Source organism: Lepidochelys kempii, chromosome 16 (assembly GCF_965140265.1).
Source record: "Lepidochelys kempii isolate rLepKem1 chromosome 16, rLepKem1.hap2, whole genome shotgun sequence".
In the NCBI taxonomy this organism is placed as follows: Eukaryota; Metazoa; Chordata; order Testudines; family Cheloniidae; genus Lepidochelys; species Lepidochelys kempii.
Window position 1 is genome coordinate 15,135,630 of NC_133271.1, and position 20,332 is coordinate 15,155,961.

Here is a 20,332-nt window from a genome sequence, read left to right on the forward strand (position 1 = left end):
GCCAGTGCAATGCACAAAGTTAACCCTGCATGTTGATTACATTTTCCTCTAATAGGCAATAACAAATTAGGTCCAGAGTATGATGGAAATAGGAAATTACTTCTGATTCTTAGCCTTTAAAAAAGAGTCTTTATTTTACAAGGCTTGAAAATAGTCTCAAAAGTCTCTAAAACTTCTTAAAAATCATAACATTAAAACACCACAGTATATATGTCACACAACGACATTAAAGACTATTTGCCTTTTTACCATATTTACAAGAAAATTTACCATTTTTTTAAACAGATCAAACCAGACACCTTGAGTTGTTCACAGCCATACAAGTGGTTTTGCCTACACAAGGCATTTAGGGTATGTCTATACTAGAAACCTAAGTCAACCTATATTATGTTAACTTACAGCCACCGTGGTAATTACTGCGATAGTGCATGTCCACACTACCCTCCTTGGGTCTCTGGTGTGTTTCCTCACCAAGAGCACTTCCACCAACCTAAGAGGGGCAGTGAGGGGACCTGAGAGCCCGGCCTCTCAGCTCTGCTGGCAGCTACCTGCCAGGAGCCTGACTGCCCCACAGGCTCCCAATGGGCTGCCCCCTCTTACCTGCCCGTTCCCCACAGGGAGTGGGGGAAGGGGTAGGAGGGAAACTGCCCAGGGCTTCTCGCCCCCTCTCCCTCCCCTGCCCCGGCTCCCAGCTGGGAGCAGGGTTCCAAGCCACCCAGCTCTCCAGGGAAGCAGAGGCTTTCTTGTCAATTTCACATCGCCTGTAAGTAGCATAGCAGAAAAAAATAACTTAACATTCAGACAGACGGTGTAAGTATGACATTCAGGTGGTGTAGGAGCTTAGAGGAGAGGAAAGTGATCAGGAACAGTCAGCATGGATTCACCAAGGGCAAGTCATGCCTGACTAATCTAATTGCCTTCTATGATGAGATAACTGGCTCTGTGGATGAAGGGAAAGCAGTGGACGTGTTGTTCCTTGACTTTCGCAAAGCTTTTGACACTGTCTCCCACAGTATTCTTGCCAGCAAGTTAAAGAAGTATGGGCTGGATGAATGGACTATAAGGTGGACAGAAAGCTGGCTAGATTGTCAGGCTCAACGGGTAGTGATCAATGGCTCCATGTCTAGCTGGCAGCCGGTATCAAGTGGAGTGCCCCAGGGGTCGGTCCTGGGGCCAGTTTTGTTCCGTATCTTCATAAATGATCTGGAGGATGGTGTGGATTGCACCCTCAGCAAGTTTGCAGATGACACTAAACTGGGAGGAGTGGTAGATACGCTAGAGGGTAGGGATAGGATACAGAGGGACCTAGACAAATCGGAGGATTGGGCCAAAAAAAATCTGATGAGGTTCAACAAGGACAAGTGCAGAGTCCTGCACTTAGGACGGAAGAATCCAATGCACAGCTACAGACTAGGGACTGAATGGCTAGGCAGCAGTTCTGCAGAAAAGGACCTAGGGGTTACAGTGGACGAGAAGTTGGATATGAGTCAACAATGTGCCCTTGTTGCCAAGAAGGCCAATGGCATTTTGGGATGTATAAGTAGGGGCATTGCCAGCAGATCAAGGGACGTGATCGTTCCCCTCTATTCGACATTGGTGTGGCCTCATCTGGAGTACTGTGTCCAGTTTTGGGCCCCACACTGCAAGAAGGATGTGGAAAAATTGGAAAGAGTCCAGCGGAGGGCAACAAAAATTACTAGGGGACTGGAACACATGACTTATGAGGAGAGGCTGAGGGAACTGGGGATGTTTAGTCTGCGGAAGGGAAGAATGAGGGGGGATTTGATAGCTGCTTTCAACTACCTGAAAGGGGGTTCCAAAGAGGATGGCTCTAGACTGTTCTCCGTGGTAGCAGATGACAGAACAAGGAGTAATGGTTTCAAGTTGCAGTGGGGGAGATTTCGGTTGGATATTGGGAAAAACTTTTTCACTAGGAGGGTGGTGAAACACTGGAATGCATTACCTAGGGAGGTGGTGGAATCTCCTTCCTTAGAAGTTTGTAAGGTCAGGCTTGACAAAGCCCTGGCTGGGATGATTTAGTTGGGGATTGGTCCTGCTTTGAGCAGGGGGTTGGACTAGATGACCTCCTGAGATCCGTTCCAATCCTGATATTCTATGCTTCTATGACTTGAACTTTCATTTTCTTCCTGCTGTGACTGGTCTGGGAGATTACACTGTGAACACTAACCATCAGTGATGTAACTGAATGAGAAGACTCCAATAATCACAGGAACAAGTTATTTAAATTAAGATTTCAGAGGAGAAGGAAGCTCTGATTTATTGTTCTAATAATTTAATTGTTCATTGGCTAGTACTAAAAAATTGAAGTTAATCTTTCAGATTGTATAAAGATCATTTTAATCCCTTTATTATTGCATATAATTAGACTGAAGTAAAAAGAACTGGCAATACTAAAATTTCCAACAAAGGATGTACATCAATTTTTCAGACAATAGAAACTGTTTGGAAAGATACACAATTACTTGCAACGATTTTAAATACCTACAATTTTGTAGATATCTTCAGTTGGACCATCAAATTTCTGCTGCATTCGCTCCTCCAGAAAATATATACGAAGCTTTAGATTGAAGTTTTCTTTTTTCAGGTCAGTTATTTGCTGTTGAAGAAGAAAAATAAACCAACCATGTCACATTTCACAAGTAAAATTGATATTGTATTTGCTTTAGTTCCTCACAGTGCAAAAGGCAAATAAAATGTAATAAAGATAATGGTCTGTTAATTTGTGAAGATATGAGATCTTTTAAAAAAAAAAAAAGAAGCCCTACTTAAAAAGTTATCCAACAATGAAAATGGATACAATCATCTTGACACCATCCTAGTCAAAAGTAATAAATTAATATTCTGCAAGTACACTACAATTGTGGGACCGTCTCACATACACACGGCTCCCTAAACCATCCTCCCTTAGGCTACTTCTGACCTTCTAAACCTCTGAACAGCTTTCAAATCAGCTGCTTCACCCCTTACATCGATCCAAAGAGAAAGAAAGAGAGACCACCACCTTTTCCCTCTTCTCCATTATGTGGAATTCCTCCTGCCTATTGCCCCCCGCCCCCCCAAAAAACACACTGGCACAAGATCTAGCATAGGTAATACACTTATTAGTAATTTGGGACTGGGTAAGGGCCAGTATCTTGGCCCTTTCTAAGATAGAAACACACCACTTCTAATGATACAGCTCCCTGCAAGGCCATGAGACACTGGTCCTTAGGGGAAAAAACAGTTATAAAATAGGGGTTTGTTTTTGTTTTGTTTTTAAAACACAACACATTTTAGCATGACATTTTGCAGACCAGAAGGGAATGCCCCTGCCCCAAAGGGCTTATAAATCATGTATTAAAGCAGCCTGGCTTTATAGACAAAAGGATTTTTTTTAAAAAAAATAGGTTTAAAATTTTTTTGTAGTAGTTATTTTCCTATAAAAAGGAAACGAACAAAATACATGGAAGTATGGAATATAAAGGTTTTATTGGTAAAAGTTTGGGATGTCGCTACATCAATCTTGAGGCAAAGCCACGGTAAGCCTTGTCATCTCAATCAAATGCCAATAAAAGCTTTATCCTACAGAGTCACATACTTTATAGCACACCTGTTAGCGTATAAATACACGCAGGGTATTAAAACAAGTCTTCTTGTACATATGTCCTTTAACAATTGTGACTTTTAACTTTCCCAATAGGTATAAGGCATATTAGTTAATGATTTAATTAAAGAGAAAGTCTCCTTTTAAATTTTTTAAGAGATCAAGCATGAAACATGTATTCAAATAAAACAAGTGTCTCCTGCCAGCTGCTTTCTGGAGAAAGAAACCGAACATGTAACTGAGCTACGAATAAAATATTTATATAGGCTTCTCTAGAATGACAGTGTTGTGCAGCTTGTAAAAATTATTAACAATACAATTTTTTAAAAGATGATTGGCCTGTAAAAGTTAATTATTTTTGCGGAAAAAACTAACTCAGAGCCCCAAAATGCAATCTCTTCCTCTAGACTAAGTCGTTCTTGCTCAGTGAGTAGCCTCGTAGTTACTTCCAAAAGTAAGGACCACCCAAGTGAGCCTGGGTTTTCAGGATTGGGCCAAAAGTCTGCACACACATTGCTGCAATAGGAGGAACTTTATCAGACTTTGGAAGTCTTCACTCCACAGTACTAAAAAGCAAAATGAATGATGACGAAGAGTGATAGAGCCAAGCCTTGTCTACACACACACACTCCACTGATTTAACTAAGGTGTGTTGTTGCACCAATTTAGTTACACCAATGCAAATCTGTGGAAATACACAAACCAATTTAAGTGTTCACACACAAAGCTGCGCTGATTTAATTAAACTGGTGCAACATCACACCTTAGGCCTGGTCCAACATCACACCTTAGGCCTGGTCTACACTGGCGAGGGGGGTGGGGGAAGGAAATCGATCTAAATTACGCAATGCTGTTAGGATATAGATATTCAAGCCTGTCTGTAAAGACCTATACTTTAAGAATTTAGGTATATGTTTATAATTTAGCTAATTATAGAGGTATAAAAGAAAGAATCTGTGTACGGGCCTTCTCTCACTGTGACAGTCTGAGGCCCTGTTCTTAGGCTAAGGCCTTTGGCAAAGCAGCAGAGGCAGCCATAAGCTGGGAAGCGTCACATCCAAACATTCCAAACGAGTCATATTGAAATAAGGCAATCTGGGGCTGTTGGAAAGGTGATCCGATCTATCACCTCCAGAGAAAGGAAGAGCCTAGAAGATGTAAAAGGCAATTTAGTTTGATAGTTTTTTGTCTGGTAAGAACTCACTTATCAATAGACACAGCTGGGAAACCCTTATGTCTTTATAGATGTCTTTGTGAAATCCTCACTTCTGTATTGGTTTGTTATTATAGTTCCTCCTTTACTATTGTTTATTTGCATGGTCTCTGCCTGGTTCTGTGATTGTTTCAGTCTCCTGTAGAATTAATTTTGCTGGGTGTAAACTAATTAAGGTGGTGAGATATAATTGGTTAGCTAATCATGTTACAATACGTTAGGATTGGTTAGGTAAATTTCAGTAAAATGATTGGTTAAGCTATAGCTAAGAATATTACTATATAAATTAGGGGCAAACAGGAAGTAAGTTAGGATTTGAAAGTAAGGAAAAAGAAACTTGGATTAAGCTTGCTGGAAGGTCACCCCAAAAAACATCGAATTGTTTGCACCTTTGGACTTCGGGTATTGTTGCTCTCTGTTCATGCGAGAAGGACCAGGGAAGTGAGAGGGTGAAGGAATAAGCCCCCTAACAAATGTTACATGAATAATGTAGCTGAAGTCGACATACTTAGATCTACTTAGCATGCTGTCTTCACTGCAGTAAGTCGACGGCTGACGCTCTCCCGTCAACTCCTCCTGCGCCTCTCACCCTGGTGGAGTACCGGAGTCGACGGGAGAGCACTTGGCAGTTGATTTATCACATCTAGACTAGACGCAATAAATCAACTCCCGCTGGATCATTCGCTGCCCGTCGATCCAGCGGATAATGTAGACAAGCCCTTAGTTAAACCAACGTGACTTTGTGTGAAGACCAAGCCCTAGAGCAATGGTCTCCAAGCTTTTTACCTCATCCCCCCATACCGCTGTCTACATCCCTCCGAGCCAGAACTGGGAAACGGACAGGGATAAAGGGACCAAGGCCGGGGCCACAGCTGGGGGTGGGAGCAGGGCCAGGAGCGGAGCCTCAACCAGGAGCCAAGCCCAGCAGCCAGCATCAGGAGTGGAGCTGGTGGGTGGTGCTCTCTCCCCAACCCTGTGGGGGCTGGACTGGGCCCCAGCCATGCCCCCCTGAACTTTTCTTCGTGCCCCCCTAGTGGGCGTGCCCCACAGTTTGGGGGCTTCCCGCCTTAGAGCATACGAAGATACTGAAACCCTGTTTTACACTAGTCCCAGAAGTCAAGAACTTCTCATAAAAGAGAAGGCTGTAGAATTGGGCCCTGAGGGACCAAATCTACTCACTTTACTCAAGCAAGTAGTCCCACTGAGTTCAGTTTGACTATATGTATGAATCATACAAACAATATTTATCGCTTAATTGTTTAAATTGCCAACAGATTATTCCAGGTTGCCATTATTTTAATTAGCTCAGCAAATAAAGACACTAAAGTTAAAAACATATGAACATAAGTTATGTTAGTGAAACTTTTTTCTAGTCCAACATTCATCACACCTGCAGCACAGAGCAGAGCTAGGACAATATTGAGTGTTTTAGAAAATCCCATCCTAAATGCAAACAACAATTAAAATGCAATAATAAACTAAACTTAAAAACACAAATGCCAAACAAACTCAGAGCAAAGTTAATTCAGTCATACCTACAGAGTTTTTAGATTACATAATGCAGTTAAAATGACAGCTCAATAAAGCTAAAATGTAAAATGTGAGCAAGTTAACACAGTTGTAGGAATTAACTCTGAGTCTCCAGTTTTAATTTATTTTTCTTTAAACTTTCTTATTTCTAAATATAAACAAAAAGAAATAAACCTGTTGGGGACACTGGGGCATGGCCACTAGGTAACTCAAGGGGATGGAAGACCACGAGTGTCGATGAAGCCCCCTTGCAGTAGGCCCAGGTGTCCTTGGCTCCCCCCCCCCCCCCCCACCTGGAGGCACTCGCAGCAGCTCTGCATACTAGGCCCAAGTGTCCTTGGCCCCCCCACCTGGAGGCACTCACAGCAGTTATGCTGAGGATCTGCAACAATATGTTGCAGAGTCAGACTGCCTGAAACTAAACAAGGCCAAACAGGGCAAATATAAAAAAACAATGCTGAATAAAGCAGCTTTATGTATAGTTTAACAAATGATACAAAAAACAAGGGAACTAGCTGGTAACTGGATTGGCTGGCTATATGCATACTTAGGGCAGCTTGCTATTAAATAAGTATGCTAAAGAAAGAATGTATTTGAGATTCTATTCTCCCTGTACCTTTTTGAAGCTTCAAATAAACTTTTCTGCTTCTCCACCCTGTTGTGATTATTGGGTGAAGCACACCGGGTAGCGAACCAAACCCTGCTGTTGTTTTGCCTCTCGGCACTGGGTGCCAGCAACAAACCCAACAGATTTCTTGAGAGAAACTGACTCTGCGATTCAAGTACAATCTATATAGCAAGGTTCCATACGACAGCGTCAGCGAGGAAAATAGCACTTGTCCTTTTCAATTTAGCTGCAGTTCCACTTTTGCATAAAGCCACTTTTATACAAAGTGACATCTGTCACCACAGTCTGTGGTTTCACTGCACAGTAACAGTTCCTGCCAGCAGAGGCCATTTTACAACAACAAAACTGTAGTTAAACGGTTGAGAAGGGAAAAAAAAAAAAAAAAGAAGTCCTTAGACTTGTAACCAGACATTCCTCCTTTCTGCTTACCAGCACAAAGTAAATGAGGAAAGAGCACAGTTAAAAAGTTTTTCTCTTTTCATTCATTTACCTGCATTTCCAGTTGCACACAAAAGTAAACTTGGAGCAAAAATTCCTTCTATTGCAAAGAAACCAGACCATACGAGCACTTAAATTCCTATTTCTATGCATGTTCAAACTTCAGACTCTACACTCTAATTCCTTAGGGCTCAGAACATCCGGAGGGCCTGCACAACAAGGGAAACTTCTGTGCATGAACTTCCCCACTGCCCATGAAGGGGTCAACTGCCTCCTCTGTTCTGTTCTCCCTCTCACATACAGATCAGGGACATCATGCACAGGGAGAGCAGCATACTGGACCATTCCCCTCACATGTCCTGCAGAGAATCCACTGAAAGGTTAATGCAGCCTCAGGATGCATACACTACAGGCAGTAACTTTTCTTCACAGCCGCTCTACGTGGGAAGCTGCAACAGCAAGCATTATCTGTAGCTTTGCCCGCAACTAGGATTTAAAGGTGTGATGAGATCACACTTCCAAATCGTAGTCTAGACAAGGTCTGCACCTGCCAGGGAACTGGGAGTGGAGAAAAGACCCTAGGAAGGGGATATCTGGAGCAGGCATGGAGGCCCATGCAGAGATTGCCCTAGCCTCTAACACAGGGGATGGCAACCTGCAGCACGCATGGTCAGCAACCTGCGGCTCAGCAAGCTGTCGGTCCGGGGTCCTGGCCGCCAGCCCCTGCCGGTCCAGGGGCCTGGCCACCGGCCCCGCTCAGCCCGCTGCCGGCCCGGGGTTCCATCCATCCATCCAGGCTGGCAGCGGGATGAGCGTAGCTGGCAGCCGGGACCCCAGACTGGCAGCGCGGGCAGAAGATGGAACCCCAGACCAGCAGCGGGCTGAGCCGGTCTGGGGTTCTGTCTGCCATCCACGCTGCCAGTCTGGGGTTCCGGCCGCGGTCCCGGCACCGCTCAGCCCGTTGCCAGTCTGGGGTTCCATCGGGGGGCTCCTGTAAAATTTATTACTGGCAAGAGAAACCTTACATTAATGAAGACTTGGCATGCCACTTCTCAAAGGTTGCTGACCCCTGCTCTAGCAGAACCCAACATCCATGAGGACTACCTTGAGAATTTGAGGGTTCCGAACCATGGGAAGGAAAGAAGGATGGAAATCCTGTGCTCGTTCTGCAAGGAGGAAAACACAACCCATCCCTCTTTTCCTCACATGGAACAATCTGGGAGAGAGACTCCACAATGGGAATCTCATGGAGTTTCCCCAACTCTCCGACAGCACTTTTCCTTGGAAATGGACAATCTGAATCTTTAAAGTTACCAAGCCACCCCAAAGTGACTATTCCTCACTGGGTAGTCACATGCTATGTTTAAAATGTTGAGCTGATCTGAATGCAAAAAACCGTAACAGTTATTTTAAGCAGGTTATTCCTACCCCATCTAATATTTGATGGCTCAAAAAAAGAGAGTCAGACAGACAAGGAGTTTGTAACAAAGCTTTCCAGAACAATTCATGTTTGGACTGACATCAAACCTGTGAACTGCCCAGAAGAATTTGAGAAGGTATAAGAAGCTGAAAGAAGGGTTTAGAATGGAGATAAACACTCAGCCACAACAATGCTACAAAATGCACACAAACAATGCTAAATTTTTAATCAGTTACACATTTTAAAATCATATGCCCTAAAAAGTAATTAAGTCTTATCTTTTGAATACCAGAAAGATCCTTCAACATGTGTGATGGTTTAGTTATGTTACAACCATTCAGAGATCAGAAATTGCCAACTTTATTAAAAACTGCTAAATAAACTTATTCAGTTGAAACCTCTCGCATCTGGGAAAGTGGCAACCCCTCACCACCACATTTTCATAAAAATGTTCATGATATTCCAATGAGCTCCAGTGACAAGTTTTCCGAACCGAATCTGACAACAGTACGATTCTGTCCCACATAGTCGATCGGTTAAAATGACATTGCCTATTGAGTCAAAAATGCATTTCCTTATTTGTGTTACACAGACATTTGCCTAGTAAATCTGATGGCGGAAGGTATTGATATAGCACTCAACCATTGAAAAAATTATGCTGTCCCTAAATCAATGCACATTCAGTAATTCTTTGAAATATGAGGCTGCCATTGATTCCTTTTAAGTAAAATGATGAAGTCAGACAAATGCCATATATTGCATTGTAAAGATATGCACTAATACTATTCTTTAGGAGGAGTTTTGAACACGGAGCTGTGCCCACTGTTATTCAGCAACTAAGATGGGAAACTTGCTAGCCCGAACAACAGAATTGTGCTTCAATCTTGAAAGTTACAGTTCAAAAATGGGCACTAAACACAGATGACCAGATTCTCAAATGGTGTTAATCATGGACTTCAACAGAGCTATGCTAATTGACACCAACTGAGGTCTTAGCCCAGAGTCAGCACGTATTTATTTATGGGTCCCCATGAAGTTATTGTACATCTCTGTCCTGTCAGTAGTCCATTCCGCAGCACATTGCATAGGATTTAGTAACCAACTTGGTCACTAAATTTTACATTACAAATTTACTTACATTTTCATAATCCTTCATGGTCCGAGCTCTGGTTGGTGAAACTGCATCTTCTGCCACATCCAGTAACACTAGACATTTGAGAAGACAATTAAAATAGATCCAAATACCAAAGGATGCAAAGGTACGATTTTATTTGGAAGCTGTAAAAGCTTATTTTAATAATCAGAATGTATTAGAAGCATTAAATACATTTGTCATTTCATGTCCCCTTTTTACATTATGGACTAAACAAGTTATTGTGACAAAAACAAGAAAATCCAGACAAAATATACCATAAGCATCACTGTATAAGGTGTTGAGCACCTGCATCATCCATTTAAATCAATGGAAGGTGAGGGTGCTCATGACTGCACAGTATTGTCCCACACAAGACCAAGATTTCCATACATGGAAGATGCAGCAAAGAAATAGTAACTACTTCTCTCTGTATATGGATTATAAATAATCAAAATGTTTCTCTCCCATGTACTCATTCTGCAAGAGCCAAAATTTATCAAAGCATGTAAATGCGGCACTAAGGCTGCTGTTAACATACACAAACTTTAAAAAGAGGGGGGAAAGAGGCTCTATACAAGAGATTTCAAGAAGCCAAATAATACACAAAATAAAACATATTTTATATTGTCTCTCTGTCATTGAGGTACCAAGGTCAGAGTTGTCACAATTTAGAGAAAATATTGAAATAAATACTTCCAAAGTTATCAAGTAATTCTATATGCACTAAATAGCCTTTCAATAGTCCCAGGAATGCCAATCAGAAGTCTTCAAATGTGGAAGATTTGATTAACCTGATGAGATACATAGTTCGTACAGCACCTACTGTAACAGGATCACAGCCATATTGCAATGTAGGTATATTTCTTATAATTGCTTGCTTCGTATTCAATATTCTTCCAGAGAAGGTATATGTAAATTGCTTTCATTATTGCATGGCAGAAGTTCGTTGAAATTAAGTTACAATAGTTTTGGCTAAATACACAAAAGAATAGTGGGCAGAATAACATTCAAAATACAAGGCCAGAAAACTGGCTACCAGAACACAAAAAATTGCTATAATTGTGCTTTATTAGTTTTCATAGAATCATAGAACTGGAAGGGACCTCGAGAGGTCGTCTAGTCCAGTCCCCTGCACTTGTGGCAGGACTAATTATCTAGATCATTCCTGACAGGTGTTTGTCTAACCTGCTCTTAAAAGTTTCCAATGATGGAGATTCCACAGCTTGCCTAGGCAATTTATTCCAGTGCTTAACCACCTTGACAGTTAGGAAGTTTTTCCTAATGTCCAACCTAAACCTCCCTTGCTGCAATTTAAGCCCATTGCTTCTCGTCCTATCCTCAGAAGTTAAGAAAAACAATTTTTCTTCCTCCTCCTTGTAACAACCTTATATACTGGAAAACTTATGTCCCCTCTCAGTCTTCTCTTTCCAGATTAAACAAACCCAATTTTTTCAATCTTCCCTCATAGGTCATGTTTTCTAGACCTTTAATCATTTTTGCTGCTCTTCTCTGGACTCTCTCCAATTTGTCCACATCCTTCCTGAGATGTGGCACCAAGAACTGGCCAAAATATTCCAGTTGAGGCCTAATCAGAGTGGAAGAATTACTTCTCATTTGTCCTTATTGAATTGCATCCTATTTACTTCAGACCATTTCTCCAGTTTGTCCAGATCATTTTGAATTTTAATCCTATCCTCCAAAGCACTTGCAACCCCTCTCAGCTTGGCATGCTCCGCAAACTTTCTAAGTGTACTCCGTATGCCATTATCTAAATCACTGATGAAGATATTGAACAGAACCGGACCCAGAACTGATCCCTGAGGGACCCCACTAGTTATGTCCTTCCAGCATGACTGTGAACCAGTGATAACTACTCTCTGGAATGGTTTTCCAACCAGTTTTGCACCCACCTTATAGTAGCTCCATCTATGTTGTATTTTCCTAGTTTATTTATGATAAGGTCATGTGAGACAGTATCAAAAGTGTTACTAAAGTTAAGATATACCATGTCTACTGCTTCCCCCCTATCCATAAGGCTTGTTACCTTGTCAAAGAAAGCTATCAGGTTGGTTTGACATGATGTGTTTTTGACAAATCCATGCGGACTGTTACTTATCACCTTATTATCTTCTAGATGTTTGCAAATTGATTGCTTAATTATTTGCTCCATTATCTTTCCAAGTTCAGAAGTTAAGATGACTGGTCTGTAATTCCCTGGGTTGTCCTAATTTCCCTTTTTATAGATGGGCATTATATTTGCCCTTTTCCAGTCTCTGGAATCTCTCCCGTCTTCCATGACTTCTCAAAGATAATTATCTTAACTAATTAGCCTCTCACAGTTTGGATGGCAATTTCCAACTTTTCTGTATATATATCTTCTTACTATATATTCCATTCTATGCATCCGGTGAAGTGGGCTGTAGCCTACGAAAGCTTATACTCTAATAAATTTGTTAGTCTCTAAGGTGCCACAAGTACTCCTATAATTATCTATGTTACTTCAAAATAAATATTTCATGCTGTATTTTCTCCCAAACCTGAAGTAAGATGAACACACAGCCACCACACCATAAAGCAAAACATGCTGAATTACTATCCCTGCTCAATACAATTGAGTAATACCTGATGGTAATGTTTTTTAAAAAACAAATATGTATAAAGAATCTGCAGTTGGTAACTGGACTACAGCTGGAAAGTCTGGTGAGAGACTTTCATATGATATCCCTAAAACAAAGCACTAAGTGAACCACCATCATCTTCTCTGATGATTAGTACAAGAAGTTCAGGACCAGGTTCTGAAGGCTGCTAAGTGTCTTGCAGGATCAGGACCTTAACAACAACAGAAACTTAATCTGTTGGTATCTTGGACTTATACCAGTTTCTGCAGTAATAGCTTGAATTTAATAAGGTTTGTTGGTTTTTTTAAAGGGATATTCAAAAATCATATGTTGCAAATATAAAGATTTATTTGCCTCTGTTACTAACATCTATTAAAAGTGAATAGGACTTTCATGTTTACTTTTCACTATTTACGCTCTTTGTTAACTTTTGACATTTCTACCACCTGGGTAATTAATTCAGTTTCACTTTGTGATCAGTTTCACTTTCAGCTTCTCAGTGCTGCAATATCTGGATTGCAAATGCTGTGGGAATGATTAATAGTTTGGAAAAATGAGCACTTATCACAGGAACATTACAGAAATGTTTCTATAGGTCTTCAGTGCCGTAAGAACAAGTTAAGATCTTTAAAACCTAATTTTGCAGTCTCCAAAAATTAACATTTGAAGTGTTCCGGACCCCTTTCTTTTCACCATCACATGGCAGCTGCCCTTACCTCCACTAACTCCCAGGCCAATGCGAGGTTCATCTCTGGAGACATCTGGCAGTCTGGAAATACTGACGCTAAGAGTGAGACAGGAGGCAAATGCGGTGATGGAAAGTTTAGAAAGCGCACAAAAAGTCCCTCCTCTGTCAATATTTCCAGCATCTCCCCCCCCTCCGCCCCCCAACAGTACATGACAGATACCGAGAGGGAGGGGAGGGATCCAGGTAGCAGCCTAGCACCCCTTCCCCAATCTCAGACCCGACAAGATAGGAAGAGCCACGCAGGCCCCCCCCCCCCACCGTGTCGAATCCATGGGATGGAGGGATATAAACAGCACCCCTGCCCCAGTGTGAGACCCAAGCAACAGCAACCTCCACCAACCTCACACTCGGGGGACGAGGGGCTTCAACAGCGAGCAGCCCTGCCCCCCATATTAGATCCAGCCCAGAGAAGGGGGGAATCCCGAGCGCCCCTGCCCCCCATGGCAGACCCGGGGGGGGGGGGTTAATCCCGAGCGCGCCTGTCTCCCCCGGGAGATGGGGGCGTTGATCCCGGGCGGCCCTGCCCCCACCAGACGCGGGGTGGCCCCCAAACCAAACGGCCCCAGGCTGCCTGTCTCGCTCCGCTCCTACCTGCCGCTAAACTCCACGGGCAGGGTGAGGTCCTCCCCCGGCAGCGAGTCCATGGCGGCCCCGAGCCCTGCAGGGACACGGCGGAGACTCCGGTTGTTATTGTCCGAGTTTGGCGGCTTCGCTGGAATTCAAACGGCCGCAGCCGCTTCCGCCATCTTGTATAGCCGACGGTGAAGCCGCTGAGGCCGCTCTGAAAGGGCACGGGAGGCGGGCACGATAGGAATCTATTGGGGCGCCGCCATCTTTGCTGAGGGCACAGGCTGGGGATTGTGTGGGCAAGCGCCATCTTGCCTGAGGGCAGCCGCGTTCAGGACTAAGAACAAAGGAGGTAGTGATGGTGGGCAGTCGCCATCTTGAGTAAGGGCAAAAAAAAAAGGGGGTGGTGTCTGAGCAGCCGCCACATTTAACAGAAGAGCGAAGGAGGGTGTGACCCGGCGCCATCTTTAGTCAGGGCACGAAGGTACGCATGGGAGTCGCCATCTTTAGCCAGGGCACAGTTGGAGCAGGAGGTATAGGGTGGAAATGATTAAGATCCCACAGTGCGTCAGGCCCTGTCTAGCCCTCCAGACTCACTAAGATACTACGAAAAAAGAAAAGGAGGACTTGTGGCACCTTAGAGACTAACCAATTTATTTGAGCATGAGCTTTCGTGAGCTACAGCTCACTTCATCGGATGCATACTGTGGAAACTGCGGAAGACTTTATATACACAGAGACCATGAAACAATACCTCCTCCCACCCCACTCTCCTGCTGGTAATAGCTTATCTAAAGTGATCATCAAGTTGGGCCATTTCCAGCACAAATCCAGATTTTCTCACCCTCCGCCCCCCCACACACACACAAACTCACTCTCCTGCTGGTAATAGCCCATCCAAAGTGACCACTCTCCTCACAATGTGTATGAAAATCAAGGTGGGCCATTTCCAGCACAAATCCAGGTTTTCTCACCCCTCCACCCCCCCACACACAAACTCACTCTCCTGCTGGTAATAGCCCATCCAAAGTGACCACTCTCCCTACAATGTGCATGATAATCAAGGTGGGCCATTTCCAGCACAAATCCAGGTTTTCTCCCCCCCCACACACACACACAACAGCAGGAGAGTGAGTTTGTGTGTGTGTGTGTGTGTGTTTTTGAAAAAAGGGGGTGGGGGGGTGAGAAAATCTGGATTTGTGCTGGAAATGGCCCAACTTGATGATCACTTTAGATAAGCTATTACCAGCAGGACAGTGGGGTGGGAGGAGGTATTGTTTCATGGTCTCTGTGTATATAAAGTCTTCCGCAGTTTCCACAGTATGCATCCGATGAAGTGAGCTGTAGCTCACGAAAGCTCATGCTCAAATAAATTGGTTAGTCTCTAAGGTGCCACAAGTACTCCTTTTCTTTTTGTGGATACAGACTAACACGGCTGTTACTCTGAAACCTAAGATACTACGGCCACTTCTGGGGTGGACAGCAGCCACCAAGGGGCGAACAGGGCTTTGCACCACAGTGGGGCAAGCGAGACTGCCTCCTCCCTTACCGAGCAGGCCCTGGGGTTGCTAATGGCCCACATGCAGCACAGGACCTGGGGTCTGCTTTTCAGAGCTGTTCAGCCCCCTTAATTCTTGACCAAAGGGGAAGGGGAGCCACTCTGAAAGCGAGGCCCTCAATGTCTCATCCAGCCCCCCAGATGGGGTTGCCAACTTGCTGATCCCAGAAAACTGAACACCCTTGCCCCACCCCCTGCCCTGCCCCTTCTCCGAGGGCCCCCCCCAGCACTCGCTCTGCCCCACCCTTGCTCACTCACTCACTCATTATCACCAGGCTGGGGCAGGGGGTTCGGGTTCCTGTTGGGGGTGTGGGCTCTGAGGATGAGGGGCTTGGGGTGCAGGAAGGGGCTCAGGGCTGGGGCAGAGGATTGGAGCGCGGGGGGGTCTGAGGGCTCTGGCTAGGGGTGCAGGCTCTGGGGTGGGGCCAGGGATGAGGGGTTTGGGGTGCGGGAGGGGGCTCAGGGCTGGGGCAGAGGGTTGGAGTGTAGGAGGGAGTTGGGGTGCGGGCTCCCAGCAGTGCTTACCTTGGGCAGCTCCTTGGAAGCGGCAACATGTCTGTCTGGCTCCTAGGTAGAGGTGCTGCCAGGAGGCTCCGTGCACTGCCTCGTTCACAGGTGCACAGGTGCCGACTTTCTAAAGAGTCGGGGGGTGCTCGACCCCAGAGCCCGCCCCCATTCCACCCCTTCCCCTAAGGTCCCACCCCACCCAGCCTCTTCCCGCCCCCACTCCACCCCTTCATCCAAGGCCCCGCCCCTGCTCCACCACTGCCCCCGTGCTCGCCATGTCCTCGCTCCTCCCCCTTCCCTCCCAGCCTCCTGCCTCCACGCTGTGAAATGGCTGTTCACGGCAGGCAGGAGGCACAGGGAGGCGCTGATCTGTGGGGCCCACCGGTGGGCGGGAGGCGCTGGCGGGGTAGGAGGGGAGCTGATGGGGGGCTGCCAGTGGGTACTCAGCACCCACCATTTTTCCCTATGTACAGGCACCACCACCGCAACTTCCATTGGGTGCGGTTCCCAGCCAATGGGAGCTGCGGAGCCAGTGCTTGGGACGGGGGCAGCACACAGAGCCTCCCTGGCCGCCTCTCTGCCTAGGGGCCACTGGGACATGCTGGCTGCTTCCGGGAGCTGGGCGGAGACAGGGCAGGGAGGGAGCCTGACAGCCCCGCTGCACCGCCGACTGGACTTTTAACTCACCGGTCAGTGGTGCTGACCGCAGCCACCGGGGTCCCTTTTTTGACCAGTCGTTCTGGTCGAAAACCGGATGCCTGGCAGCCCTACCTCCAGATGCACTGCATTCAATGGGACCCATCTTATTTTTGCAGGATAACAAAGGTGGCAAACCCTTGGATCTTAAGAACAATGAAAAATCAATCAGGTTCTTAAAAGAATAATTTTAATTAAAGAAAAGGTAAAAGAATCACCTCTGTAAAATCAGGATGGTAAATACCTTATAGGGTAATCAGATTCAAAACACAAAGAATCCCTCTAGGCAAAACCTTAAGTTACAAAAAGACACAAAAACAGGAATATACATTCCATTCAGTACAGCTTATTTGACCAGCAATTAAACAAAAGGAAATCTAACACATTTCTAGTTAGATTGCTTACTAACAGAAGTTCTAAGACTGCATTCCTGATCTGTTCCCGGCAAAAGCATCACACAGACAGACAGACCCTTTGTTCCCCCTCTCCAGATTTGAAAGTATCTTGTCTCCTCTTTGGTCACTTTGGTCAGGTGCCAACGAGGTTATCTTATCTTCTTAAGCCTTTACAAGTGAAAGGGTTTTGCCTCTGGCCAGGAAGGATTTTATAGCACAGAATACAGAAAGGTGGTTACCCTTCCCTTTATTTTTATGACATCCTCACAACACCTATGTGGTAGGGAGGTGCTATTATCCTAGAGATGTTTAATGTTACATAGGAAGCCAAAGGCAGAGCTGGAAATTGAATGTAGCTCTCCCAAGTCCCAGACTAGCATTTTTACCCCGGACCATCCTTTGTCTTCTTTGTCCTATCTTTATCTAAGCAGCATATACACTAGTTGCTTTTTATATTTTGTTACCGAAGCTGGAGCTTTTCAACAATTGCAGGGCTGTATTCCCTGTTATAGCATCTGGCCTTGCAGACATTTACATGTGTTTAACTTTCCTCGCATAAGTATGCCCCCTGAAGTCAGTAGAATTATTGACATGTGTAACTTTAAGTACGCATATAAGCATTCCCATAATGGGGGCCATAATAAACAGACCTGATCCTGAAAACATTTACCAATATGAAAAAATTTATGTATGCAAGTAGCTCCATTCACTTCAACAGGATTACCTGGATGAGTAAAAGTTATTCATGTGTGTAAGTGTTGGCAGGATCAGGTCCTAAGATTGCTATGTTATGCTATACTGTTACAGACATAAGAAAGCATTTCAATTGAAAGATGCTAGATTATTATTTTTTAAAAGATGGGGCTTTATTAGAGTCTTAAGAGATGCCAACAAATGAATGCAAGAAATATGAGACATTAAAAAAACTCATCAATGGTCACCGAAGTTACATTCTTAAAGAATGAAAAATAAATAACAAAGAAATGGTGACACGCAGGAAAGACCAAAAAAGTGCAGAGATTAACAGCTCAAATCAAAAGATGGCACTGATCAGTAAAATAAACACTGTACAGTTAATCACACAGTTTATAGTAATTTTAAAGGGGGAAAAAATACATAAGCATGTGCAAAGTTCCATTAGATAGCATTTGTATCTGATACAAATGAAATTCAGGGTAATGAACTAATGCTGTCATTTGTGTAGGTTAATTTTTTTTAATGGTGATGAAATTTTGAATTTTAAAGTTTAAAAAAGAAAGAAAATTGATAAAAGTTTTGCTATGTTCTCGTTTGTCACTGTACTATTGGAAATGCTCAAATTTTGAAACATCAACATTTTGAAATTTTGAAAAAGAATTCTGGGTTTTGTAACATTTTTCCAATTTCTCCCTCTGTTTTTTTTCAGTCAACCCTCGTGTTTGTGTGCCTCCAGGTCTTCTATTATCGTACAAATAGTACTGTATGTCTGTTGCTTTCATGTGTTACCCGCTTCCCGCAGCTCCCATTGGCCGGGAACGGCGAACCATGGCCACTGATTGCTGCGGGCGGCCGTGCAAATGTAAACAAACTGTCTTGCGGCCAGCCAGCGGATTATCCTGATGGGCTGCATGCGGCCTATGGGCCCCAAGTTGTCCACCACATGTCTAACACATGTGCCCTGCTATGAGCAACTAGGTGTGTTTGGGATTATTGTGAATGCTAGTTGTGTTGTGGTCTGGGTGGTTGTATAAATTTGTGGGTGGGTGGGGTTGTGCTGGGAGATTTGTGTGGGTGGCAGATGAGGGCTATGTGGTGCAGGAAGGGCCTGTGTGTGTTTGGGGTTATTGTGTCTGGGTTGTGTGGATTTGTATGGGTGGAAATTGAGCCCAGGGGTGAGCAGCTGGTCCAAGTGATCTACCATCTGTGCAGTCTCCCTCATACAACCAATGAAACTGTTGCATGTAAATAAGCTGTAGAGTAAGGGTGGTGATTGGTTGAGTTATCTCTGATATCACAAGGGCCTTGGGCTCTTGGCAGGGCATAGATACATGCTGCACTGTAGGTGCATGCCATGTGGACATAATTCATAAAATCAAAATGTCTGAGAATTTAAAAATTAGACGGTAACAGACTGCAAAACCCAGTGATGATTCAATCTGGTGGTATTCTGAATTAAAAGAACCTTCAGCCATGGCTGTAGCGGCTTCCATCGCTTCTTACTGACTTAGACATTTTAGGCTTGAGAGTGACACACTGAGTGACATTCCTGGATTATGTAGATACGTTTGTATATTTTAAAAGATATTTAAAACTTTCCAGTGGGATTTAAGCATTCACCTGCCACATTTGTAACATACAAATTGTAATACTAGGCTAATGCATGAGAGTCAGACTGTGAAACTGTTAAACATGAATCTGACTATTCTACTTCCCTTGTCCGAATTTTTTGGGGGCGGGAGGAGGGAAGACCCCAGCATCAATAATGAAAAGGTAAATACTTTCAGTTTAATGCTCTGCGGTATTACCTGTAATACAAGGAAGAACACCTGAGTGAGAGATGCTTGCCTAATTCAAGTCTGCTGGATCAGACCCATGTTTATTTATTAGATTTTTTTCTTTATTTGGACTGTTGGTTTTCATTTACTCACCCTAACCAGCTGGGCTATAGCAATGGGATTCTTAGCTCCCCAAGACATAAGCTTGGAACTGGGGCAAGCAAGTGAGCATGGACTACAGTACTTTCACCATCATTATCATTCTGGATTGTCATTCTTCTCCATGTCCATACAACTACTTTCTTTTCCAAGACAAACTGAAAGTCACATACAAGCCTGTAAAAAAAAAAATCACCCAACTTGCTAACAGGTGTTGTGCTGTGGTTCCCAACCACAGGTACGTCTACCTCCACTGCTGCTGTACGCTTCCCCTCCCTACCTGTCCTAACCTTAGTGCACTGGTGTTGCCCACTTCTCATTTAATTGTACATGTGCAGACAAGAAACAGAGCTGGGGTTACAGTGCACAGAACTGATTGGGAAACATCAGGCAATGGCTGGCAGACCTGAGGACTTTCTCTCTGAACTGAGTGTAATAGAAAATCTTTGGTGCTATGCAGTTGGGGTCTGATCCTGTGAAGTACTGAGGGCTTTGAACTCCTGTTGACTTTGATGCGAGGTCAGTGTGCTCCTTACCTTGTAGCAGTGGGTCCTATGCTGTGATGCTTTCAATCGCTGCTGGTCTGAAGTCAGTTTCAAAAACAAGTCTGCCATATGGCAGCAGAACCTAATCAGGTCAGGC

The 20,332-nt window shown here is 44.2% G+C and overlaps 1 protein-coding gene across 10 annotated transcripts in view; it reads right to left on the bottom strand.

Annotated features, from left to right (window-relative positions):
• The window catches only part of CDK5RAP2 (CDK5 regulatory subunit associated protein 2), a 105,385-nt gene extending 91,260 nt beyond the window's left edge, over nucleotides 1-14,125 (bottom strand). For 8 of the 10 annotated variants that reach the window (XM_073314323.1, XM_073314322.1, XM_073314319.1 and 5 more), the window contains exons 1-4: nucleotides 13,926-14,124; nucleotides 13,303-13,370; nucleotides 9,972-10,039; nucleotides 2,507-2,617 (exon numbers count right to left, since the gene is read on the bottom strand). In XM_073314323.1, coding sequence (XP_073170424.1) covers nucleotides 2,507-2,617; nucleotides 9,972-10,039; nucleotides 13,303-13,370; nucleotides 13,926-13,978 — 300 coding nt within the window. In that variant the 5' untranslated portion in view covers nucleotides 13,979-14,124. Of the gene's footprint in view, nucleotides 1-2,506; nucleotides 2,618-4,808; nucleotides 4,957-9,971; nucleotides 10,040-13,302; nucleotides 13,371-13,925 lie in introns of those variants that run through there. The other 2 variants (XM_073314325.1, XM_073314326.1) reach the window with 2 other exon arrangements.
• Nucleotides 14,126-20,332: the final 6,207 nt, after the last annotated feature.